This window comes from Pyrgilauda ruficollis, unplaced genomic scaffold, assembly GCF_017590135.1.
Source record: "Pyrgilauda ruficollis isolate IOZ18807 unplaced genomic scaffold, ASM1759013v1 scaffold9, whole genome shotgun sequence".
Lineage (NCBI taxonomy): Eukaryota > Metazoa > Chordata > Aves > Passeriformes > Passeridae > Pyrgilauda > Pyrgilauda ruficollis.
This window is the reverse complement of record NW_024531043.1, coordinates 130054-150711: the sequence shown is the minus strand read 5'-3', so window position 1 is coordinate 150711 and position 20658 is coordinate 130054. Positions and strand designations below refer to the sequence as shown.

Sequence of the window (20658 nt, the reverse complement as noted above, 5' to 3'; positions counted from 1 at the left end):
GAGGTTTAGAGTAATTGAGAAAATTTCATCTCCAAAAGGATTGTCCAGCTCTGGCACAGGCTGCCCATGGCAGCGGTGGAGTCCCTATCCCTGGAGGAATGTATAAACTGTGTGGATGTGACACTTGGGTACATGGGTTAGTGGTGGCTTTGGCACTGCTGGGAGAATGGTTTGACTTGGTGATATTAGAGGGCTTTTCAACCCAAACGATTCTGTGATTCTATGAGACAATGGGGTGGGAGGGAACAAGAGTCTAACTGGGTCCTTGTCATGACCTGCTGGTTCAGGGGCATCATGTTCATCATAAATTCTCATCAGGTTGAACAAAGACGCTGGTCACGTGTCAGGAACTCTTTCTGTTTTATTGTACAGTCGCTGTAACTCCAGAAACCAGCCCCCTGCATAAACTCAAAAGGTGTTAGTCAACAAGCCATTCTTACAATAGACTTCCACAAGAGTGGAAGCAAACAAGCCCTTAATTTTGTATGGAACACTTCAATAAGCTCTAAACTCCCACCACAATCTCCTCAAAATGCACTGGCTCACAAGCCACAGTAGACCATGAGTATTCAAGGGTACTGGCTAACAAGCTGCAGCACACCATCACACAAAGGTGCTGGCACATGAGCCACAACACCACTACTCAAGGGTCCTGGCTAACAAGCCACAACACACCTTTACACAAGCTCCCCACTCCCACAACAGGGTTCAATACCAAGTATGAAGTAGAATGTGATGGCCCTGCTTTGCTCAGGCAAAGCAAGGGAAGAAAACAAAGAATTATCACCAGTCCTTAGATCTGTCTTGGTCTTTCTTTGGTCATGCCACATGGATGGTCCAGAGCTGGGGCAAACAATGAGACAAAGAAAGTGTAAGAGAAAGGAGAAAAAGAAGATAGGGGACCTATTTGCTCCCTTTCAGCATGGCAAGCCCCTCTTTTGGATGTGTGTTGGAGAGGGGGCTAAGCCTGAGTCTTAACACGTAGCAGGGAATTGGCTCAGAACAGCACTGGCACACCTCTCTGGGACCCTCTCCTCCAATCACACCTTTCCTGTAGCAATACTGAGTGTCTGAGACAAAATGTGTTTAGTTCTGGTCCTTTACAGTCTTTTGTTTTGTGATGCTGTTTTACAACAAATTCATGTAACTTTGCATGCACAACACAAAGCTGTGCTGGCACAGCCCAGCTGTGGCACAAACTGATGCCATCCTGAAACCCACACACCCTCTTTATAGATCCCACTGGCAGCTGCACCAGGAAGCATTTCCCAGGCTCCCTGAAAAGAGACACATCAGCTGTGTGTGGTGTTCCCTCTTCCTAACAGCAGCAAAGTTTGATCATTAGTTCTTGCTAACTTTGGGCTTTTCCCTGGCCTTCAGGCTGCCAACATGCCTGATTCAGAGCTGTTTGAGCTCATCTCAGAGAACCGGTCCATGTCACGCAAGCTGGAGGACTACGGGGAGCAGAAGTCCACCTCCATCAGCACTGCCAAGCGCCTGGCAGAGTTTTTGGGGGACCAGATGGTGAAGGATGCAGGGCTGAGCTGTCGCTTCATCATTTCCAAGAAACCAGAAGGATCTCCCGTCACCGAGAGGTAACCCCACCTGGAAGGGCCAGGGCTTCTGGCAGTGTGGGAGAAACCAGGAGGGATGGGCAGGCAGCAGGAAGGGAGAGAGCTGGAATACATGGCAAGGTGATGGCCTGAATCTGGCACAGGCCGTGAGCAGGGCAATGCGTAACACTGTACAACCCAGTGGCCTCGCAGGAGTTTAGGAGAAGCCTGGAGGATCTCCTCAGGCTGGAAGAGTAGATTGTGGGGTGCTGAGACATTGATTCCTGCATTCCCCAGGGCCATCCCCCTTGCCATCTTCCAAGCCGAGCCCAGTGTGCGCAAACACTACCTCCGGAAATGGCTGAAGAGCCCCTCGCTGCAGGACTTCAACATCCGTGCGGTGAGTGAGGCATCCCTGCAGATGACACTGCATCTGGGACAGGGGCTCATCCTTTTGGAGACACAACCTGGGCAGTGCCTTCCTGTGCTCACAAAGCAGGGGGCTGGGGGGAGGGTGCTACTGGGATGTTTGATCCTGTGTCTGGGGGCCCTTCTGCTTGGCTTTCTTTACTGCTCAAGCTCTGCCCTCTTCCCAGATCCTGGACTGGGACTACTACATCGAGAGACTGGGCAGCACCATCCAGAAAATCATCACCATTCCTGCAGCCCTGCAGCAGGTACGGGGCAGTAGGGGGATGGACAGGAGGAAGGATTTGTGCAGGGGACTCAGTGTGATTTGGAGATACTCTGCAGGTAAAGAACCCAGTGCCACGGGTCCGACACCCAGACTGGCTTCACAAGAAACTCCTGGAGAAGAATGATGTGTACAAACAGAAAAAAATCAATGAGCTTTTTGTTTCAGAAGGCAAGAAACAGGTAAAGAGGGGGAGGGGAAGGTGCTGGCAGTGCCAGTGGGGCTTTTCTCTTGCAGCCTCCATCCTCCTGCTCTCCTTGCTCTCTCAGATTCTTGCCAACCCACCTGTGGAGGGGACACCCAGCTCACAGGTCCGTGACATAGAAGACTTTGGGGCTGTCAAGATCCCTCTGCCACTGGTTCCAATTGCAAATAAGCGGAAGCGCATCCCTGCAGCGGAGGAAAGCCAAGAGCTGTCCCAGGACCTGGAGCTGTCCCAGTCCTGGCGGGAGATTCTGGGCCCACCTCCATCCCTTGGCACCACCAAGGTAGGTGAAGCAGATAGTGCAGGGGATGCCCCAGGACTGTACTCATCCATCCAAGCAGCTTGGTTGCTTCCAGGAGCAGTTGTGGGTTTCATAGCTGCACTCTGTGAACCCACACTCTGCACACACATGGCTCTGGGATATAAAGAGAAATACAACCAGGAGACAGAAAAACAATCACTGATAGAGAAAAGGGGTTGGTGGCTTCACAACTGGGGCAGGAACATGATTGGAGGCTGGAGGCTGGAGGGCTAGGCTGTATGGTGTGATGTTGTGGGGCTGGGACGCTTTTGCTGATTTTTTGCTTACGGTCACCCCACTCAGGAGGAGCGTCTGGTCTGGCTGCGCTTCCATCAGAAGAAGTGGGAGCTGCAGGCTCGGCAGCGGCAGGAGCGGAGGAAGAGGCGGCGGCTGGAGGATGGTGGGGTGGTGGCAGGTGGAGGAGTGGTCCGTGATGCCCTCTCCAAAGGGCTGAGCAGTTACCTGCGCCGAACAGCGCGCAGCATCCTGGACTTGCCCTGGCAGGTTGTGCAGGTACTGGGCAGGGGACGTGCCACAGAGCAGCCTGGGGCACAAGCCTCACATTTACACTCTGTGGTCATACGGTGAAGTTCAGGAATCCTGACCTACCCCATGTAAATGTTAGCTAGCCCTGGGGAGCCCAGAAGGGGCTGCAGAGCCTCAGACTCACACACATTTGAATGGAACCAGGTGCCTACAGAGTCATTCTTGGTGACTCTCACATGCGTGGGTACATCTGCTGGTGGGGCAGCTCTAGTTCAGCCCGTGGGCAGCACTGCGCAGTCACAGAACAGCAAAAACATCAGCTGAGGCCAGGGCAGCTTTCGTGTCCCTCTGATCCCACATCCTACTCAGTCAGGGTCACCCAAAGCTGGGGACCCAGGACCACGTTCTGGAATATCTCCAAGGCTGGAGAGCGCCACTTCCATCCGTAGGCAACCTGGACCAGCTTCACCTTTGTAGGGAAGAAGTTTAATGACACAGCAGAGGAACTCTCCTGCATTCTGTTTTGTGCCCACGATGTCCGGTCCTGCCACTGGGGACCACTGGGAAGAGCTAGGTTCTGTCCTCTCCTCTCTGCATTTCCCATTGGATATATATATGTGGATGAGATCCCTCTGAGCTTTTTCTGATCTAAGATGAACAGTCCCAGTTTTGCCAGTCTTCCCTGATATGAAAGATGCTCCAATCCCTTCTTCCTCCTTGTGGCCCTTCACTCTATTCCTTATGTCCATGTCCTGTGTTATGGAGCCCAGCATTGGACACTGGATTCCAGTAGTGCCTAGAAGCAGATAATGTACAAATGAAGAGGTGGGGTGGTGTCATCCAAGTGTTTTTACAAACCTTTGTTGTATGTGGCCACTAAGTCCAGCACCAGTCACCCACTTCATCCTCCAGAAAGGTATCAGAGCTGCAGGTCCAGGACTCCAGAGTGACTTGGATGACATTCCCTGGAGCTGGTTGGCCAGCCAGAGGCATAGTTTTCTTCATGGTGCCCTGGGACAGTAGCAGGACACAGGGACTCCAGAGATGAAAGTGATGACTCTCTAAGCCCCAAGCCCCCCACTTTGGTTTTAGCCACCAACTGACCATATAGACCCCAGAGCGCTCTGCAGTGCAGATGTAAGCACTGATGGCATGTTGGATCTCCTGCTAGCACTGACCTTGTGCCCCATGTCCTGCAGATCGCTGAGACCAGCCAGCCTGGGCTGTTCCGGCTGTGGGCGGTGATAGGGAGCGACCTGCACTGCATCAAGCTGAGCATCCCCCGCGTCTTCTATGTCAACCAGCGTGTCCCAAAGCCTGAGGAGGGAACAGCCTACAGGAAGGTGAGGACCTGCCCCTTCTGGAAGGGGAAACAGTTTCTTGCACTGAGGTAAGGCACTTCACCCCCCCTGTAAGCAGGAGTTACAAGCATCTGCCACACAACACCTCATTCTCCTACCCCATGGATAGCCCTCATCCAGGCCCTAGTCCCTCTGCTAATCCCAGCCTGCCTGGAAATCAAGTTTTGTGTAACAGGAATTTGTAACGTGCAGGAGCATAACCCACTGGTTTCCTTAGGAGAGGGCACTAGGAGCTGGCCTGGCTCCTGGCAGTGGTGCCATGAGGTGGGATGTGTCCCAATTATTCTGTCCCTTACCTTGGCAGGTAAACAGGATCCTGCCCCGCTCAAACTTAGTTTACAACTTGTACGAATACTCTGTTCCTGAAGACATGTACCAAGAGCACATCAATGAAATTAATGCAGACCTCTCTGCTCCAGACATCGAGGGAGTGTATGAGACACAGGTAACTCCTTCAGGTGCTCGTCTTTAAGGGTTGCTGAGCACTAACTTATTAGTCTGAGTTCCAATGGTGAGACACCAAAAATTCAAAACCCTGGACATTGTCCAGGAAACTGGGAATTATGCTTATATGAACAGAAGTGCTGAGTATTAGCACATGGGTTACAGTATGTTGAGAAAGGGACTTCAGTTTATTTGGAGTTAGGAAACTTTGGGGAAAGAAATTGAGAGTTTCCTCTAAACAAATCCTGAGCCAGCCTGCTGATATTGTAACCAGGAAAGAGAAGGGGCATTTGGAGTAAAGCTGGGGAAAAATCCAACATATGTGGAGTGATACATAGGTCTGAGTGTCTGAGTGCCATGTCCTCTAAAACAAGGTTGTAAAAGCTTTAGATAAAAGAACAGCATATAACTTGAAAGTTTGGGAGGAGAAGAACAACCTAAATGAAATTCTGTAGAAAGCAGTGAGGCTAAAATTCAATTTGCCAATGCTGAAAATGAAGGTGGGGACCTGGCATGCTTGCTTCCAGTGAGGATACTGGTTTGTCCAGCAGATCAAAACCTGATGACAGGAATTTAACGAAGAAGATATTGTTGTGAAAAGACCTGGCCTGTATGGAAATGGCAGAGTAGACCACGCCATTGTAAGAGTGGAGTTAAAGAAAGCATAAAGGCAGGTGCATTTGATACTGAAATGCACTGTAGGATTATTATGGATGGAAAGTCCTGAGTAGGACAGGCTTTGCTGTGAGCAGAGGTGCCACTGGCTATGAAATGCTTTCTGAGGTGCAGGAGGCTGCAAGGGCAAAAAGATCATCACATGGTTGGGAGACTTGCTACTCAAGTTACTGGTATAACCTGTGAAGCACTCCAGTGGGACATAGTTAAAGAAAACTTTTCTATTCATCTTAAGTTTCTGCTTTTGAAAATTTTGAAGAAAGGTACCTCAAGGCAAGGCACAACTCTTAATGATTACATGGAGGCTGTGAAATGCTGTGGTGTTGTGAAAGGTTGAACCATATATGCCATCAGCAATTGAAAATGGTCTCCACCAAATCCTACTGAGGTTAACTAAGCAGCACCCAAAACATACTTCAGATTACTTGTCTGAAGTGACTGGCATGTACCCAAATGCTTTGTATCTATAGACCTTCCTCTAGAAAAACCTGACTCTTCTCCACTCTAGTAGTGTTTAATAAGTGGGAAGAGGAAAAACCAAGACGTTAAGAGGAAATTAAAATGAGCAGCAGAAGTAAAACAAAGGGCATGGAGAAGTTTTAAAGATATTAAGGGATTTAGATAGTCATGGGGTAGCAGCATCTGTCATCTGAGGGGAGGTTGAGTGAGTTGGACTGTGCAGCCCAGAAGAGGCTCAGGGGACCTGCTCGATGGGAAGAGTGGAGAAGAGGCTCTGCTCTAGTGCCCAGGAAAGAATGGACAGCAGTGGACACAACCTAAAACATGTAAATTCTGTGTAAATGTCAGATAAAAACTTCTGCAAGTATCGTCAAATGGGTTGCCCATGGGGTTGTGGAGTTTCCATCCTCAGAGACATAGTTAACCCAGCTGGACACTGACCAGGGCAAGGAAAGATCTGTCTTGATCTTTAAACATCTGCAGTGAAGTTCTGATCATTATCCCAAAACATGCATCAGGAGTAACAGAGGAATGCAAGGGAGGGAACAGTTTGCCCTTGGGGATGGAACTTACATGGGAATGCTTCATCTTGCTGAAGAGATGTGAGCCCCTGCCTCAGAGTGGTTTGTCAGGGAGACAAACCACAAGTTGCAGAGCAGCAAGGTTGCCCAAATATTGCTCCGCATGTCTTCCAAAGTACCTTGATGGTAGGATCTGAGTGTAGATAGGAAGATGTGGATTTTGAGATACCTGTTCTATACCTTTAGCAAAGCTGATAGTACCAAACTCATGCCAAGGCACCTCAGGTATGTGCTACCTGTGGGTTTTAATCTGGGTTATTCTAGGTCTGCAACCCCCAGGAAGAGCTTAGTAACAGTTGTTCCATCACATCTCTCCCCATCATTCCAGGTGCCACTGCTCTTCCGTGCCCTGATCCACCTGGGCTGTGTGTGCATGGTCAGCAGGCAGCTTGTCCGGCACCTGGCAGGGCGAGAGGCTGAAACCTTCAACATCGAGCACCTGGAGATGCGCTCACTGGCTCAGTTCACTTACCTGGAGCCTGGTGAGGCATCCTGGGAAAGGGGCTCCTGGGGCACCTGGCACCCGTGGGCACCACTGATGCTGTGTGCTCTGTGTCCCCAGGAAGCATTCGCCACATCTACCTGTACCACAGCTCCCAGGGCAGCAAGGCAGTCCTGGGCCTCTTCATCCCCTCACAGCGCAAGGCTGCCGTCTTTGTGCTGGACAAGGTAAGGAGGGCTGTGGAGAGTGGAAAACTGGGGGTGCTGATGGCTGGACATGCCCTGGCCATGTGCCCTGAGAGCCCAGAAAGCCCCTGTGTCCTGGACTGATCCCCACAGCATGGGCAGCAGGGAAGGGAGAGATTCTGCCACTCTGCCTTGCTCAGGTGAGACCCCACATGCAGAGCTGCCTCCAGCCTGGGGTTTGCAACATAGGAAGGATGCAGAGCTGCTGAAGCAAGTTCAGAGGAGGCCACAGAGATGCTCTGATGAAGGCTGGAGCGCTTCTGCTTTGTAGACAGGCTGGGAGAGCTGGAGGTGTTCAACCAGGAGAAGAAAAGGCTCCAGGGAGACCTTAGAGCCCCTTCCAGTGCCTAAAGAGAGCTGGAAAGGAACTTTGGACAAGGGATGGAGTGACAACAAGGGGGAATGTCTTCCCACTACCAGAGAGCAAGGTTAGGTGGAGTATTGGGAAGAAATTGTTCCCTGTGAAGGTGGTGAGGCCCTGGCACAGATTTGCCAGCAAAGCTCTGGCTGCCCTATCCCCAAAAGTGTTCTAGGTCAAGTTGGATGGGGCCTGGAGCAACCTGGTCCAGTTGACCTCAGGTTGCACCAAGGGAGGTTTAGGATTAATATTAGGAGAAAAACTTCACCAAAAGGGTTGTCAAGCCCTGGCACAGCTGCCCAGGACAGTGGTGGAGTCACCATCCCTGGAGGGATTTAAAAGATGTGAGGATGTGGCACTTGGAGATGTGGTTTAGTGGTGGCCTTGGCAGTGTTCGGTGAACAGCTGGACTTGATCATAAAGGTATTTTCCAACCTAAATGATTCTGAGATTATGTATTGTCCCTGTCCATGGCAGGGGGCTGGACTAGACAACCTTTAAAAGTCCCTTCTACCCCCTGACCCTGTAGGGCCAGGCAGCAGAAGGCTTCTCCATACATCACACATCCCTGCCATGTTTTGGCAGGACCCCTGGCACTGCACATCCCAGGGTCACTCTCCCCCTGCTCTGACCTGGTCCCTCTTCTACCCAGGTACGCAGCAACCAGATGCCAAACCTCACCACCTTGTTCTCGGTGGAGCGCACGGCTCTGCTGGAAAAGGTGGGCAAGGAGCTGTTGCCCCCAGACAAACACACCTTCGAGGTGCGTGCTGAGACCGACCCCAAGGCCATCTACAGAGGTGTCCAGCGGCTGCTCTTGGGCTACAAGGTGAGATGAAGGTGTGGGGAAGGTTTCAGTGGGACCGTTTGAACTAAGGGAAGGATGCTGTGGAAGGCACTGGTACTCCAGTTCCAAGAACACCTGCATGTAACTGCTGCACCCAAGGTCATTAAGTGGGTGCTTGTTTTGCTTGTGGGGGGCTTATCTGGGCAGTGCCAGCAGCAAGGCCACCTCAGGATCTCGCTCCATCCCTGCACTCAGCTGGAGAGCTGGTGGTGTTGAAGGTGGGTGTATGCTTCAGGAATGCTGGGGTGTGCTGTCCCAGGACCATGGGGACCTGCTGTGGGGATGGGGCACCTGATACCACCAGCTTCCTGCTGAGCAGGTGAGAGGTGCACCAGGACATGTCTCTTTCTTCTTTGCGTAGGATGAGCGCCGGGGCCCCACGTTGGTGGCTGTGCAGTCCAACTGGGGCCTGAAACAGCTGGCGAGTGGGATCCCCATCATTGAGGAGTTCCCCTTGGTCCCCATCCGGCTGGTAGATGACATCAGCTACTCGGTCCTGGACTGGCAGCGCCATGCCGCCCGCCGCATGATTCGCCACTACCTCAACCTGGACACCTGCCTTTCCCAGGCTTTTGAGATGAGCAGGTACCCAGGGTGGCCATGTTCCCCTGAGGCTGCCATGCCCTCAGTAGGACCACAGGAGCTGCCTCACCCCTTGAGGGGATAGTCAGGGTCCCTGTTTTCCCTGCAGCCATGCTCATGCCAATGACCACTGATGTCTCTGTGCCTCAGGTACTACCACATCCCCATTGGAAACCTCCCTGATGACATCTCCACCTTCGGCTCTGACCTGTTCTTCTCACGCCACCTTCATCGTCACAACCACCTGTTGTGGCTGTCCCCCACAGCCCGCCCCGACCTGGGGGGGAAGGAGGCTGATGACAACCGCCTGGTCATGGAGTTTGATGAGAGAGCCTCAGTTGAGATCAACAACCCTGGCTGCTACTCCACAGGTGAAGAGGGAGGAAGGTGGTAGCACTGAATGGGGAGGAGCTGGATCCTGCTCTGTGAGTTCTGCAGAGGGTGTGGACACAGTCCCCAAAGAGTCTCTATGGTCACAGTTGTAACCAGTAGTTTTTGGGTTTCAGCATCTGTATGGGTAAGGAGGATGCTAGGACCATGTCCTGGAGCAGGGAAGGCTCACCTGAAACATGTGCAGGCATCAAAATGGGGATTCTTTACCAATGACCAATGACAGCAGCACTTGGCAGACCACCTGCAATGTTGTCAGCCCAGGGACAGCTCACTTGGTCATCACGGGTGATGCTGGGACAGGTCTCTCTTAGGCAGCTTGAGTGTAATGAGTTCTTCTGAGATCCACTGTTGCAGGCTCCAGGAAAACTGGTGGTCCCCAGTAGGTCAGTAGGTCCAAGTCTTGTTGAAAGACAAGGCTCAATCAGCACCTATGAAGGTCCAGTCATGCCTATGAAAGCATCTGCCCTCTGAGTGCAGTAGCACCTATAGATCACCCTGTACCTGTGAAAAGCACTTCTGGCAGCAGCAGGGAGGGTGTTCCTGGTCCTTTCCCTGCCTCTCTGCTGACAGTTGTGTCTGCTCTTAGTGTGTCTGGAGCTGGACATCCAGAGCCTGGCTGTGAACACCGTGTTGCAGTCCCACCACGTGAATGACATGGAAGGAGGCTCCAGCATGAGCATTAGCTTCGATGTGATTCAGCAGGCATCCCTGGAGGACATGGTCACAGGGAACCAAGCTGCCAACATCCCAGCCAGCTATGATGAGACTGCTCTCTGCTCCAACACTTTCAGGTGTGGCTTGAGAAACAGCAGGAGGTAGAGCAGGTGGTCTCCATCCTGGCAGGTACCCTCAGAGTCCTACTTAACTCCCTCCTGGCTTTAGCCTTTCCCCAGTATAAATCCAGGCCTCAAGTGCATGGCAGGCCTCAAGTGCATGGCAGGCATCTTCTCCAACACATTGGAAGATCCTTAGAGCTGCCTGGTGCCTCAGCTAGCAGATGTATGGGGATGTTGCTTTTCCTTTGTTCGTGCTCCACCAGAGGCACATACTATGTGCTGAGGGCTGAAGAAGGGAGTTCCTGTTCTAAATCCTCTAGTGTGTCCATAAACATGTCCCTGTCAGGAAGGGGGAAGGTGTTGCTGGTCGCTGGTGGGGTGATGCCAGTCTCTGCTCGTTCGCAGGATTTTGAAGAGCATGGTGGTGAGCTGGGTGAAGGAGATTACGCAGTACCACAACGTCTATGCAGACAACCAGGTCATTCACTTTTACCGCTGGCTCCGCTCTCCTTCCTCCCTGCTTTATGACCCAGCACTGCACCGCATGCTCCACAACATGATGAAGAAGCTTTTCCTGCAGTAAGTGAGGTCTTAAGTGTGCCAGTCTGGTGGATGGGGAATGGAGAGGTGAGATGTTAGTGGCCAGGATGCTGGCACCCACAGTGATCCCCCAGAAAGGTGGGCAGTAGGATGGACCTCTCATCCTATTTGGTTGACTTCCCTTGCCCAGTGTTGCTACATGTTGGCTCTAGGCTGAGGAATCAACACATGCTCTTTGGGTCACAGCTGCCCCTCGTGCATTGCTTTCCTGCCCACTGACCCCACCCGTGCCCTGCTGCAGGCTGGTGGCTGAGTTCAAGCGCCTGGGCTCCTCTGTGGTCTACGCCAATTTCAACCGCATCATCCTGTGCACCAAGAAGCGGTACATTGAGGATGCCATCAGCTACATGGAGTACATCATCAACAGGTGAGGTGCACCTGGAGGTGGGGCTTAAGACCAGGGAGGAGGATGCTGATTTTTTTGCCTTCTAATGCATTTCAAAACTGAATTTATTACGTTTTTTGGCAAAGCTACTGAAGGGACAAGGCTTTCCAGTTCTCTTGCTGTCATGCCTAGAGTAGTGATCGGTCCCTAGCTGCCCTCTATGGGCAGTATTCCAGGTATACTCATAGGATTCAATCCTGAAGAGACCTCCAGGAGAGCCGAGATGCCCAGCAAGTTGTCCCCTGGCTGGCTGTCTGCATCCTAGCTGTGGTATAGGCACCTTGACACAAGAACAGAGAGCCAAGTGTCCTTGGGCATGACTTGCCCTGGGATCAGTAGCAGGGGTCCAGTGGGAAAGCAGACACCCCTCTCTCCTGGCCAGCACCACCTCCCCACAGTGTCCCATGGAGAAGAGCTGATGCTGACACAGGAACTTACTGCAGTTTCCTCCTTCCAGCATCCACTCCAAGGAGATCTTCCACTCTCTGACCATCTCATTCTCCCGGTGCTGGGAGTTCCTGCTCTGGATGGACCCAGCAAATTATGGAGGTATCAAGGGAAAAGTGGATTCTCGCATCCACTATGGGGAGGTAAGAGATGGGAAGGATCCTGTTCCTTGGAAGCAGAGTAGGGAGGTGTTGGCTGGGCATGAGGGACTGCTATGTGTGGGACCCCCAGAAGGACACCAGCAAGACGTTGGAGGAGGAGAGTGAGGAGGAAGAGGAGGAGGAGGAGGTGGTGAGGGAAGAAGAGGAGGAGAAAGGGGAGCCAGATGTGGAGGAGCTGCTGGAGAACAACTGGAACATTGCGCAGTTCCTGCCCCAGGCCGGCTCCTGCCAGAGCTACTTCTTGATGATCATATCAGGTGAGCAGTATGGGGAGATGCTGAGGTCATTGTGCCCCTCCAGTACCAATTCAGGGTAGGATCTGGAGCCTTGCCTATGTCTTCCCAGCCTACATCGTGGCTGTGTACCACAGCATGAAGGAGGAACTGCGGCGTAACACCCCTGGGAGCACCCCCATCAAGAGGAGGAGCACCAGCCAGGTGTCCCAGGAGGCTCTGGGGGAGCTGAGGGCCATGCCTGGTGAGTGCCAAGCCCCAGGGCAGCCCTGATGCAGGCAGAGAGCCACCCACCTTGCTTGCCCTATATGCCACCAATCGGTTCAAACACTCTCTGCTTTACCCCTCTAGGCATGATCACCTTCTCACAAGATTACGTGGCCAATGAGCTCACCCAAAGCTTCTTCACCATCACCCAGAAGATCCAGAAGAAGATGGCTGGTTCCCAGAATGCCACAGAGCCCTCAGACATGTTCCCAGTCCTGCCTGGCTCCTACCTGCCACTCAACAACCCAGCTCTGGAGTTCATCAAATACGTCTGCAAGGTCAGTGGGGGTCAGCCAGGCCCCTCGGCTGAAGGATTGGGGTCTGAACTGAAATTCTGGTCCTTGTCCATTGCTGCAGCTTTTCCCAGGATGGATCTTCAGTTTACTGGGCCCTGAATCTTTATGAGGGTCACAAGGATCTGAGCTGTCCTGAGAACAGTTTCTTCTGCTAGACTCAGCTGGCTTTTATCCTTGCAGGTCCTCTCCCTGGATGCCAACATAACCAACCAGGTGAACAAACTACGCCGGGACCTGCTGCGCCTCATCGAGGTGGGCGAGTTCTCAGAAGCAGCCCAGTTTCGGGACCCTTGCCGCTCCTATGTGCTTCCTGAAGTCATCTGCAGGAACTGCAACTTCTGCAGGGACTTGGACCTGTGCAAGGACACTGCCCTTTCCCAGGTGCAGCCTCTCTCCTAGGGACAACAGAGGCCCCAGTACAGCAATGCTGGAGGCCAGCCAATCATCTGACCCACTTTATCTCTCCTTTGTTTCGCACCTCAGCCTGCTGCCCATGATCATCCTCACCTAAAGTCAATTTTCTGTTTATCTTTTCTAGCTGCATGTGATGGATCTGAGCATGCTTGGGCTTTGGCTTATGTTCTGTCCTCTCCAGAAACAAGTTCCACCATCCCAGTGCATGGGACTTGCAGTGCTTACGTCCCTCTCTTTGCCCCTAGGACAGGTTGGTGCTGCCCGGCTGGCTCTGCCCCAGCTGCCATGTGCAGTATGATACTGATGCCATTGAGATGGCACTGGTGGAAGCTCTGCAGAAGAAGCTGATGGCCTTTGTCCTGCAGGACCTGGTAAGCACAGGGATCCCCCGCTCTGCCCATTTCCCTGGTTGTCTGTGCCTGGACACATTCACTTTGCCACTGGCAGAGGGGCTTGGCCTCATCTCTTGACACACCTCAACTTCCTTGGCCTCCAGGTGTGCAAAAAGTGTCATGGTGTGAAGGAGACACACATGCCTGTGTACTGCAGCTGTGCTGGAGACTTCACCCTCACCATCTCCTCCCAGGTACTTCAACACCTGCCCAGCCCAGCCCCAGCCCAGAAGCTCAGTGAGGGGCCCTAAGGTGCCCTGTGACTCCTCTGCCTCTGCCCTAACTGCACATCCCCTGGCACTTGCTGAGCTGCTGTCTGGCCAGCCCTGCTCAGCCACTCCATCAGAGCCCCCAGCTGCCCAGGATGCTGGGTAGCCTCCTTCCCTCCTGTTCTTCTCTCCCCAGGTCTTCATGGACCATGTCCGTGTCTTCCAGAACATTGCCCGGCACTATGGCATGGCCTACCTGCTGGAAACCATTGAGTGGCTGCTGCACACCAACCTCCAGCTCCAGCAGTGAGGGCTGGGCTGCTCTTCCTGCCTACTCCATGCTCTCACATCCATGGAGAGTGGTACTGGACCCCCTTGGCCATGGGCCAGGCCACAGAGACACTGCACACCCCTCCTGCAGTGAGGGAAGAGGGGAGAGCCATGTTTGGGACTGGGTTGTCTTTGCCCCCAGCTGCCTGGTGGGGGACTTGCGAGTTTCCAGTGGCTGGAACTGGGTTCCACAGCTCTGTGCTGCCTCCAGGTGTAGTTTTAATTTTCAGTTTCTGTAAATAAATGGGTGGTAGAAGGCAGGTATCATTTCTATGGAGGGAGGAATCAGAGGCTGTGGGTGCCAGTGGCTGTGGTACCACCCATGACCTGGGGCATACTGGTGCTGACCTGGGGCATACCTGGCTGTGGTACCACTGGCTTCACCCCATCCTCAGCCCAGCCCTTGCCACCATGAGGCAGGCAGTGCCCACAGGTGCTGCCCCACCTGCCAGCAGGTCCTGTCTGTGTGGTGGGGTGACTTCCCTGTGCTAATGCACTTGGGCATGCTTGGCCCGAGCACTTGTCAGCTCTCATTAAGGTATTAGTGGGTCTGTCTGGTGAGGTGGGGGGCCTGAGACCCTATACACATCCCTGCAGGACCAGCAGCCCATGGCTGGAGGCTGTACCTCCCCACCATGGCAGTGCAGGGCTGGAGGATGGGGACACAGCTGCCAGCTCTGACGCCCATGTCCCTGCATTTCAGTGCAGTGAGTAGCCCTAGGCAAGGTTTATCGACAGCCTGGGGCTGGCAGTGGTTGGCAGGTGGGCTGTAGGACATGTCCCGCACTTCCATGTGTGCTGCTCCTCATGGAGGCAGCAGATCCCTCAGAACTGGGGACTACTGATGGTTTCAGGCAGAGCATGCATTATCCACCCTGCCACCGTGAGCTTTCCTGCTCTGGTGGTACCTGCAGTGCCATGGCATGGCGTGGGGCTGGAGCAACCCCAGAGTCATGTCCCCCCACTGAGGAACCATCTAAGGAGGAGACCAGTGGGCAATGTGATGGTGGGACAGGGCCATCATCTGTGGTTGTATTTAGAGAAGCCAAAGTCCTTTCAGGGTGGAGACAGTGAGAGGAAGAGCATGGGCTGCACTGGGTGGTCAGACAGGTCCAGTTTGCGCTTATGGCTGATGATCACACTGGCTCCACACAGCAGCAGGGACCATTAGCCCTCACATGCCATGGGCACAGCATCCCGAAGGTCATGAACTCACCACAGCCTTGGCATCTCAAAGGACCACTGCAGCCATGGGATCCTTGTAGGCATGACACCAGGAGCTTTTGGGTATCTCCATACAAGATGATAAATCTCTTAGAGAGCATCCAATGAGCCTGTGAGAATGGTGGAGGGTCTAGATGTGAATTCATACATGGGGCAGCTGAGGGCACTTGGATTATTCAGACCTCACCAAGGAGGCCGCAGCTCCTCCTGAGGGGGAGGCACTGATCTGTGCTCCCTGAGCAGGGATAGAGCTCCAGAAGTGTTTGGACAACAAACACTCTCAGGGATGCACAGGATGGGATTGTTGGGCTGTCTGGGCAGGGCCAGAAGTAGGACTGATGAATCTTGTGAGCTCCTTCCAACTAAGGATATTCCATGATTCTATGAAAAGAGCTGTCTGGGTGCCAAGGAGTAGCTCTGGAGTCCTTGGAGGATCCCAGAAAGGGGGAAGAGCTCTGGGCTGGGCAGACATGGAGAAGCACTGCAGTTGTACTGGGATCAGTTGTCTTGCTGGTGCGAGGCAGGCAGGGGGGATGCTCTGCAAGACACTCTGCTCCTCTGTCCCCTCCCATCATCTGGCTCACACCGGAGGCCGTCCCGGGGTGACAGCACCGTGCTCCTGCTGCGCCTGATGCCTGCCTCCCCCTCCTCTCTGGTTCCCGGGGACCTCGGCGGGGCCGGGCCTGAGCGTGGGGCCGGCGGCTGCAGGAGCCGCACCAGCGGCTGGAGCAGAGCAGCTCCCGGGCCGCGCTCGGCTGGGTTTGGCTGGGCTGATTTCGGCTGCATTCAGCTGGGCGGGGCTGGCCAGCGTTTGAATAGATTTTACTTCTACTTATTAAAGCCCTGACGTCCTGGGTACTCCAAAGAAGCAGCTGGAGATGTTTTATCTCTTCTGGAGGGAACTATCCTGGATGACCCCAAGACTCCCAGTCACCTCCTGGGGCTTTTGGATCTGTGATTTCGCCACCTTATATCCTGGGTAGCAGACCCAGACTACTTCAGGGAAGCTCCCTGTGATGTTTTGCTCTTTGGTAGAAGCTCTGTGTTTGAGGATCCAGCTGAGACTCCTCCCAGGCATCTCATAGAGTCCTTTCACTAATACTGATAAATCCTGACATCCTGAGTAGTAGTCCAAGACTCCTACAAGTAAGCTGCCTGAGATGATTTTTCTCTTTTGAACAAAAGTGTATCTGCTGGAATCTCCCTGCAACTTCTCCCAATCTTTTCATCTCCAGTGTAGGCATTTGATATCCCAGGCAGCAGCCCCAGACTCCTCCAGGGAAACTGCCCCAGATGATTTTTCTCTTTGTGGAGATTGCATCTTCTAGGTTCCACATTAGGCACCTGCTATGCATCTTCTGGAGTCTTTCTGTCTTTTATTTCAGCACCTGAAATCCCAAATAGCAGCCCAGATTTCTCCAGGGAAGGTTTCCAAGATGATTCTTTTCTGTTCAAGAGACCTACATCCTCAAGGACCCACCCCAGACTCCTCCCAGGCATCTCCTGAAGGCTTTACATAGCTGCTTTAGTCTCCTGAGAACCCAGTAGCAGCTCAAGGCTGCTCCAAGAAAAGCAACCTGGGGTGACTGTTTCTCATTTGGAATTAACTCTCTTCTGGGACCCACCTGAGATTTCTTCTTACACTGCTCTGTGGTCATGAGTAGCAGCCCCAGACTCCTCCCAGGGAGACCTCCAAGATGATCTTTCTCTTCTGGAGGACTCTGCATCAGACAGATGCAACACACAACACTGTGGATCATGCACAGTCCTCTGGTCAAAGGCCCCAGAGATGAGTCTGGGAGCACTTCAAGGATCTTGGATAGTTTATGACACCTTCTAAGACTTAAAGCCTCCTCTCCCATCAGCGTGGTTGAGCCTGTTATGCCCCATCCAAAGGGATGAAAACCCTCAGGCCATGGTGTGAATGTCCTGATATTTTTCCAGGGCTGGGGGAGTTTTACTGGCCTGAGCCAGTAATGGCTCAGGAGCACATTGGTATGACAAAAAGCAGTATCCCACCTCCCTTCCCTGGCTCAAATCCCAGCTTGCACTCCTCTCCCCCTGGGCTGTTCCCTCGTCAGCAAAGCACTCAGGAGGATCCATCTGCTCCACAGCCTTCCCAGCCACCAAAGGAAGGAGTTCACTAGATCCTCCTTTTCATCCTTTTTGTAGAAGGATGAAAATGTGATTCAGACATCATATTTGCCAACCCTCTGGTGAGCCAGGACTGCTGACAGATGATAAAAAAGACCACTTACTTAAAGGACAAGATGCTTGCTTAAAGTTAAAAGAATGCCTGTGCCAGTTAAAAAAAAAAAAAAATCTTTAGATTTAATTAAATAATTTTACTTTATCCCCTAAAGTTATTTTCCACAATGGATGCACAACTTGCAAGTGTTGCCCATGATTCTGAAAAGCCATTTCCACACTGAGAAATCCAAATATCTGTTGTGCATGCTGTGGCTTCAGCCAGCACAGTCCTCCTCCTCTGCTGCCCTCACAATGACACCATCACAAAGCCACTACCTGGGGGTCTCTCTTAATGATTCATCAGTCACTTTTCCTCTTTTCCTACCTGTCTTAATTGCTGGCCAGATTTCCTCTACTGATTCTTATCTGTAATTCAACTCATCTGCCTGTCCATTCTCCCATGTTCATGTATCCCTGTTTTGTTTGACTCTTGATTGTTGTGGTGAACTCTCTGTGTTTGGAGACACAAGGTTGATTCTATTTTTCTCAGAAGGCTGATTTATTATGTTATATATTATACTAAAATACTACATTAAAACTATACTAAAAGAACAGAGAGAAAAGAAAGATCAGAAGATTACAAAGAATAAGAATGGAATAGAATGCATAACAAAAATCCTGTGACTGCTCAGTCTCAGCGCAGGTGGCTGTGATTGGTTATTAATTAAAAACAATCCACATGGACCAATTGAAAATGCACCTGTTGCATTCCACAACAGCAGACAGTTTTGTTTACATTTCTTTCCTGAGGCTCCCAGCTCCTCAGGAGGGGAAAAATCCTAGGAAAGGATTTTTAATAAAATATCATAGCTACACTTGATTGCACATCCACCTGTGTCTGATTTACACGTACTTTAGGGTTGGATGAAAACATTACATTTTGGTGTCTTTTTTAAACATGGCACGGCTTTTGGTACATTTTGATTTCTCCTGATGCTGTGTCATGGTTTAGAAATTATATTCTCCAAGGCAGTACTCCCACTAAAACCATGTGCCCCTCCCCTCTCCAACTGGAGGTACAAAAGGTAAAGATACCAGGTTGAGATAAGAACAATACACTGAAAACAGCAAGGAGATAAGAAAATGAACAGTAGCAGCAACATTGCTAATAACAAAAGGTATAAGAAATTAAATTATTCACATGGGAAAACCCCCCACTAACAGATACAACAGATGTTTTCTCAACTGGAAGCAAGCCCTTCTCAGAAGACAGTGCCTTTCCCCTGCACCCAGCAATGACACAAGGTGGTGTAAAATAACATCAGTCCTGGACATGTCTGCTCTGGCTACTGCAAAAATGGCCCCTGTCCTGGCCAGAGCCAGGACACCTTGCCTGCAGGTGAGCTTACAGGAAAGGCATTGGACAGACCTAAAGCCCTCACGGGACCTTCCCAGGCTGTATTCTGTTGTGCTCTGGCAGGGGTCGCTGACAGAGGAGATCTCACCAGATACAGCTCAGATACAGCTCAGTCCTTGTTGCCTGGACAGGAAAACAACCGGCTCCAGAAACTACTCTGCCTCAGGGACTGTTGTGCTACCCCACGAGGGACAGTGCCCAATTCCCCAGTGGAGGCAGAGATGGATCACGCTCATTTGATGCAGAACAATTTAACTTCTCAGGCTTAAACTGACAAAGAAATTAAACAGTTTCCTCTTGTGCTCATTAAAGCCATGATTCCTGGAGCCCTTCCCAGAGGACAGCCTCACCTACTATCTGAGCTCTGGCTCTGTGGAAAGCTTCAGGCAAGAACGAGCTCACCACAGCTTCTGGAACTCTTGTGGGTGAATCACACACCATGTAGAAGATGAGGTGGTGTAAGAATGCTTTAACATCTGCTGAGAGCTGATGGTGATAAAGCTGTTCCAGGATACCAAGGTGTCTCTGCAGGCGGGTTAGAACAGAAAATCAGAGGCACAAACTTCTGGATGATGGAATGGAGGCAGACAGGGACAGATGCCAGTACCACCCCAGAGGGTGACCCTCTCTGCCACCCCTCAGCCGGAGGGTCCCTCTGGTTAGCAGAAGGTGGCGGGCACACGGAGGGCACCAACCCAGCACCAAAGGAGACCAGTAATAAGGATGAAGTTTACAGCACAGTCCCAGACCTTACAGTCAATAGATTAAAAACAGGCCAATAGATTACAGTTTAAAAAGCAGGGAGAGGAGAGGAATGGAGGGGTTGGTGTGTGCAGATGTAAAGAATGGGCACACAAACTGATGGATGATGGGAGAAATTTTGCAGCCATGAAAAAAAAATGTTTTTTTGGCAAAGCTTTTACAACCTGCACTGAAAATTTAACTGATTAAATTTTGGTTTTTTTCTGATTTCTGGGTTTTTTTCCTGTCTTCTGCCTTGGAGCTTATCTTCAAAACCTTAAATTAAATCCCTTTCAACTTTAGGCTATCTTAAGGAAAGGCTGGGGGTGAACAGTCATTGTTAAATACAGAGAATTTTTTCTCTCTTAATTTCTTTATCCTGGTATGTTAGAGAGCAGATGTTGAACTTGCTCAAGTTCTGCCCAGCTCATTACAGGCATCAAGAGCTGATTTATCTCCATCACAGGTTTCTTTCTGACACAGTTTGTGATGTCTCTTCATAGCTGGTGAGCAGAGATCTGGGCTGAGACATGACTCATTAGCCAGCAGCAGGAAAGGGTTTGTTGGGGAACCAGCTGCAGCCTGGAAGTGCTCGTTTCTCTCCCTTGCCTATGACCAGCTTCAATGAAGAAGACATCACTGCCCTATCTCATGAAAGTGCCAAAGCCATGATAGGCTGGAGCAGGCATCAGCCTCTGTGACATTTATGCTCTGAGTATAAGCTGGCCCTGTTCCCCTCGAGACCAAGGGAGAGTGAGTCAGGTTTCTGCACAGTTGCCTCTGCTTTCTGCATGCCCAGCCCTTGAAGTCTGAGGTTTGCTGTTTCAGGCTGGGTGTGCAACAGAAGTCAACCCAAGTACAGGAGTTTATCCTGGTTGGATTCTCTGATTCTCAACACCTGCAAGTATTTCTGTTTGTCTTCTTCCTCTCTATGTATGTCCTGAGTCACT

At 51.6% G+C, this 20658-nt stretch overlaps 1 protein-coding gene across 1 annotated transcript in view; it reads left to right on the top strand.

The window, feature by feature from the left end:
* POLE (DNA polymerase epsilon, catalytic subunit) overlaps positions 1-14360 on the top strand; it is a 31964-nt gene extending 17604 nt beyond the window's left edge. The window contains exons 25-48 of the mRNA XM_041488582.1: positions 1381-1595; positions 1851-1953; positions 2150-2230; positions 2307-2429; positions 2517-2735; positions 3057-3266; positions 4439-4582; positions 4905-5045; positions 7088-7241; positions 7322-7428; positions 8457-8633; positions 9013-9236; positions 9384-9604; positions 10213-10417; positions 10808-10981; positions 11244-11369; positions 11845-11977; positions 12066-12252; positions 12341-12472; positions 12580-12773; positions 12972-13172; positions 13451-13576; positions 13702-13791; positions 14003-14360. Coding sequence (XP_041344516.1) covers positions 1381-1595; positions 1851-1953; positions 2150-2230; positions 2307-2429; positions 2517-2735; positions 3057-3266; positions 4439-4582; positions 4905-5045; positions 7088-7241; positions 7322-7428; positions 8457-8633; positions 9013-9236; positions 9384-9604; positions 10213-10417; positions 10808-10981; positions 11244-11369; positions 11845-11977; positions 12066-12252; positions 12341-12472; positions 12580-12773; positions 12972-13172; positions 13451-13576; positions 13702-13791; positions 14003-14116 — 3801 coding nt within the window. The 3' untranslated portion in view covers positions 14117-14360. The remainder of the gene's footprint in view (positions 1-1380; positions 1596-1850; positions 1954-2149; positions 2231-2306; positions 2430-2516; positions 2736-3056; positions 3267-4438; positions 4583-4904; positions 5046-7087; positions 7242-7321; positions 7429-8456; positions 8634-9012; positions 9237-9383; positions 9605-10212; positions 10418-10807; positions 10982-11243; positions 11370-11844; positions 11978-12065; positions 12253-12340; positions 12473-12579; positions 12774-12971; positions 13173-13450; positions 13577-13701; positions 13792-14002) is intronic.
* Positions 14361-20658: the final 6298 nt, after the last annotated feature.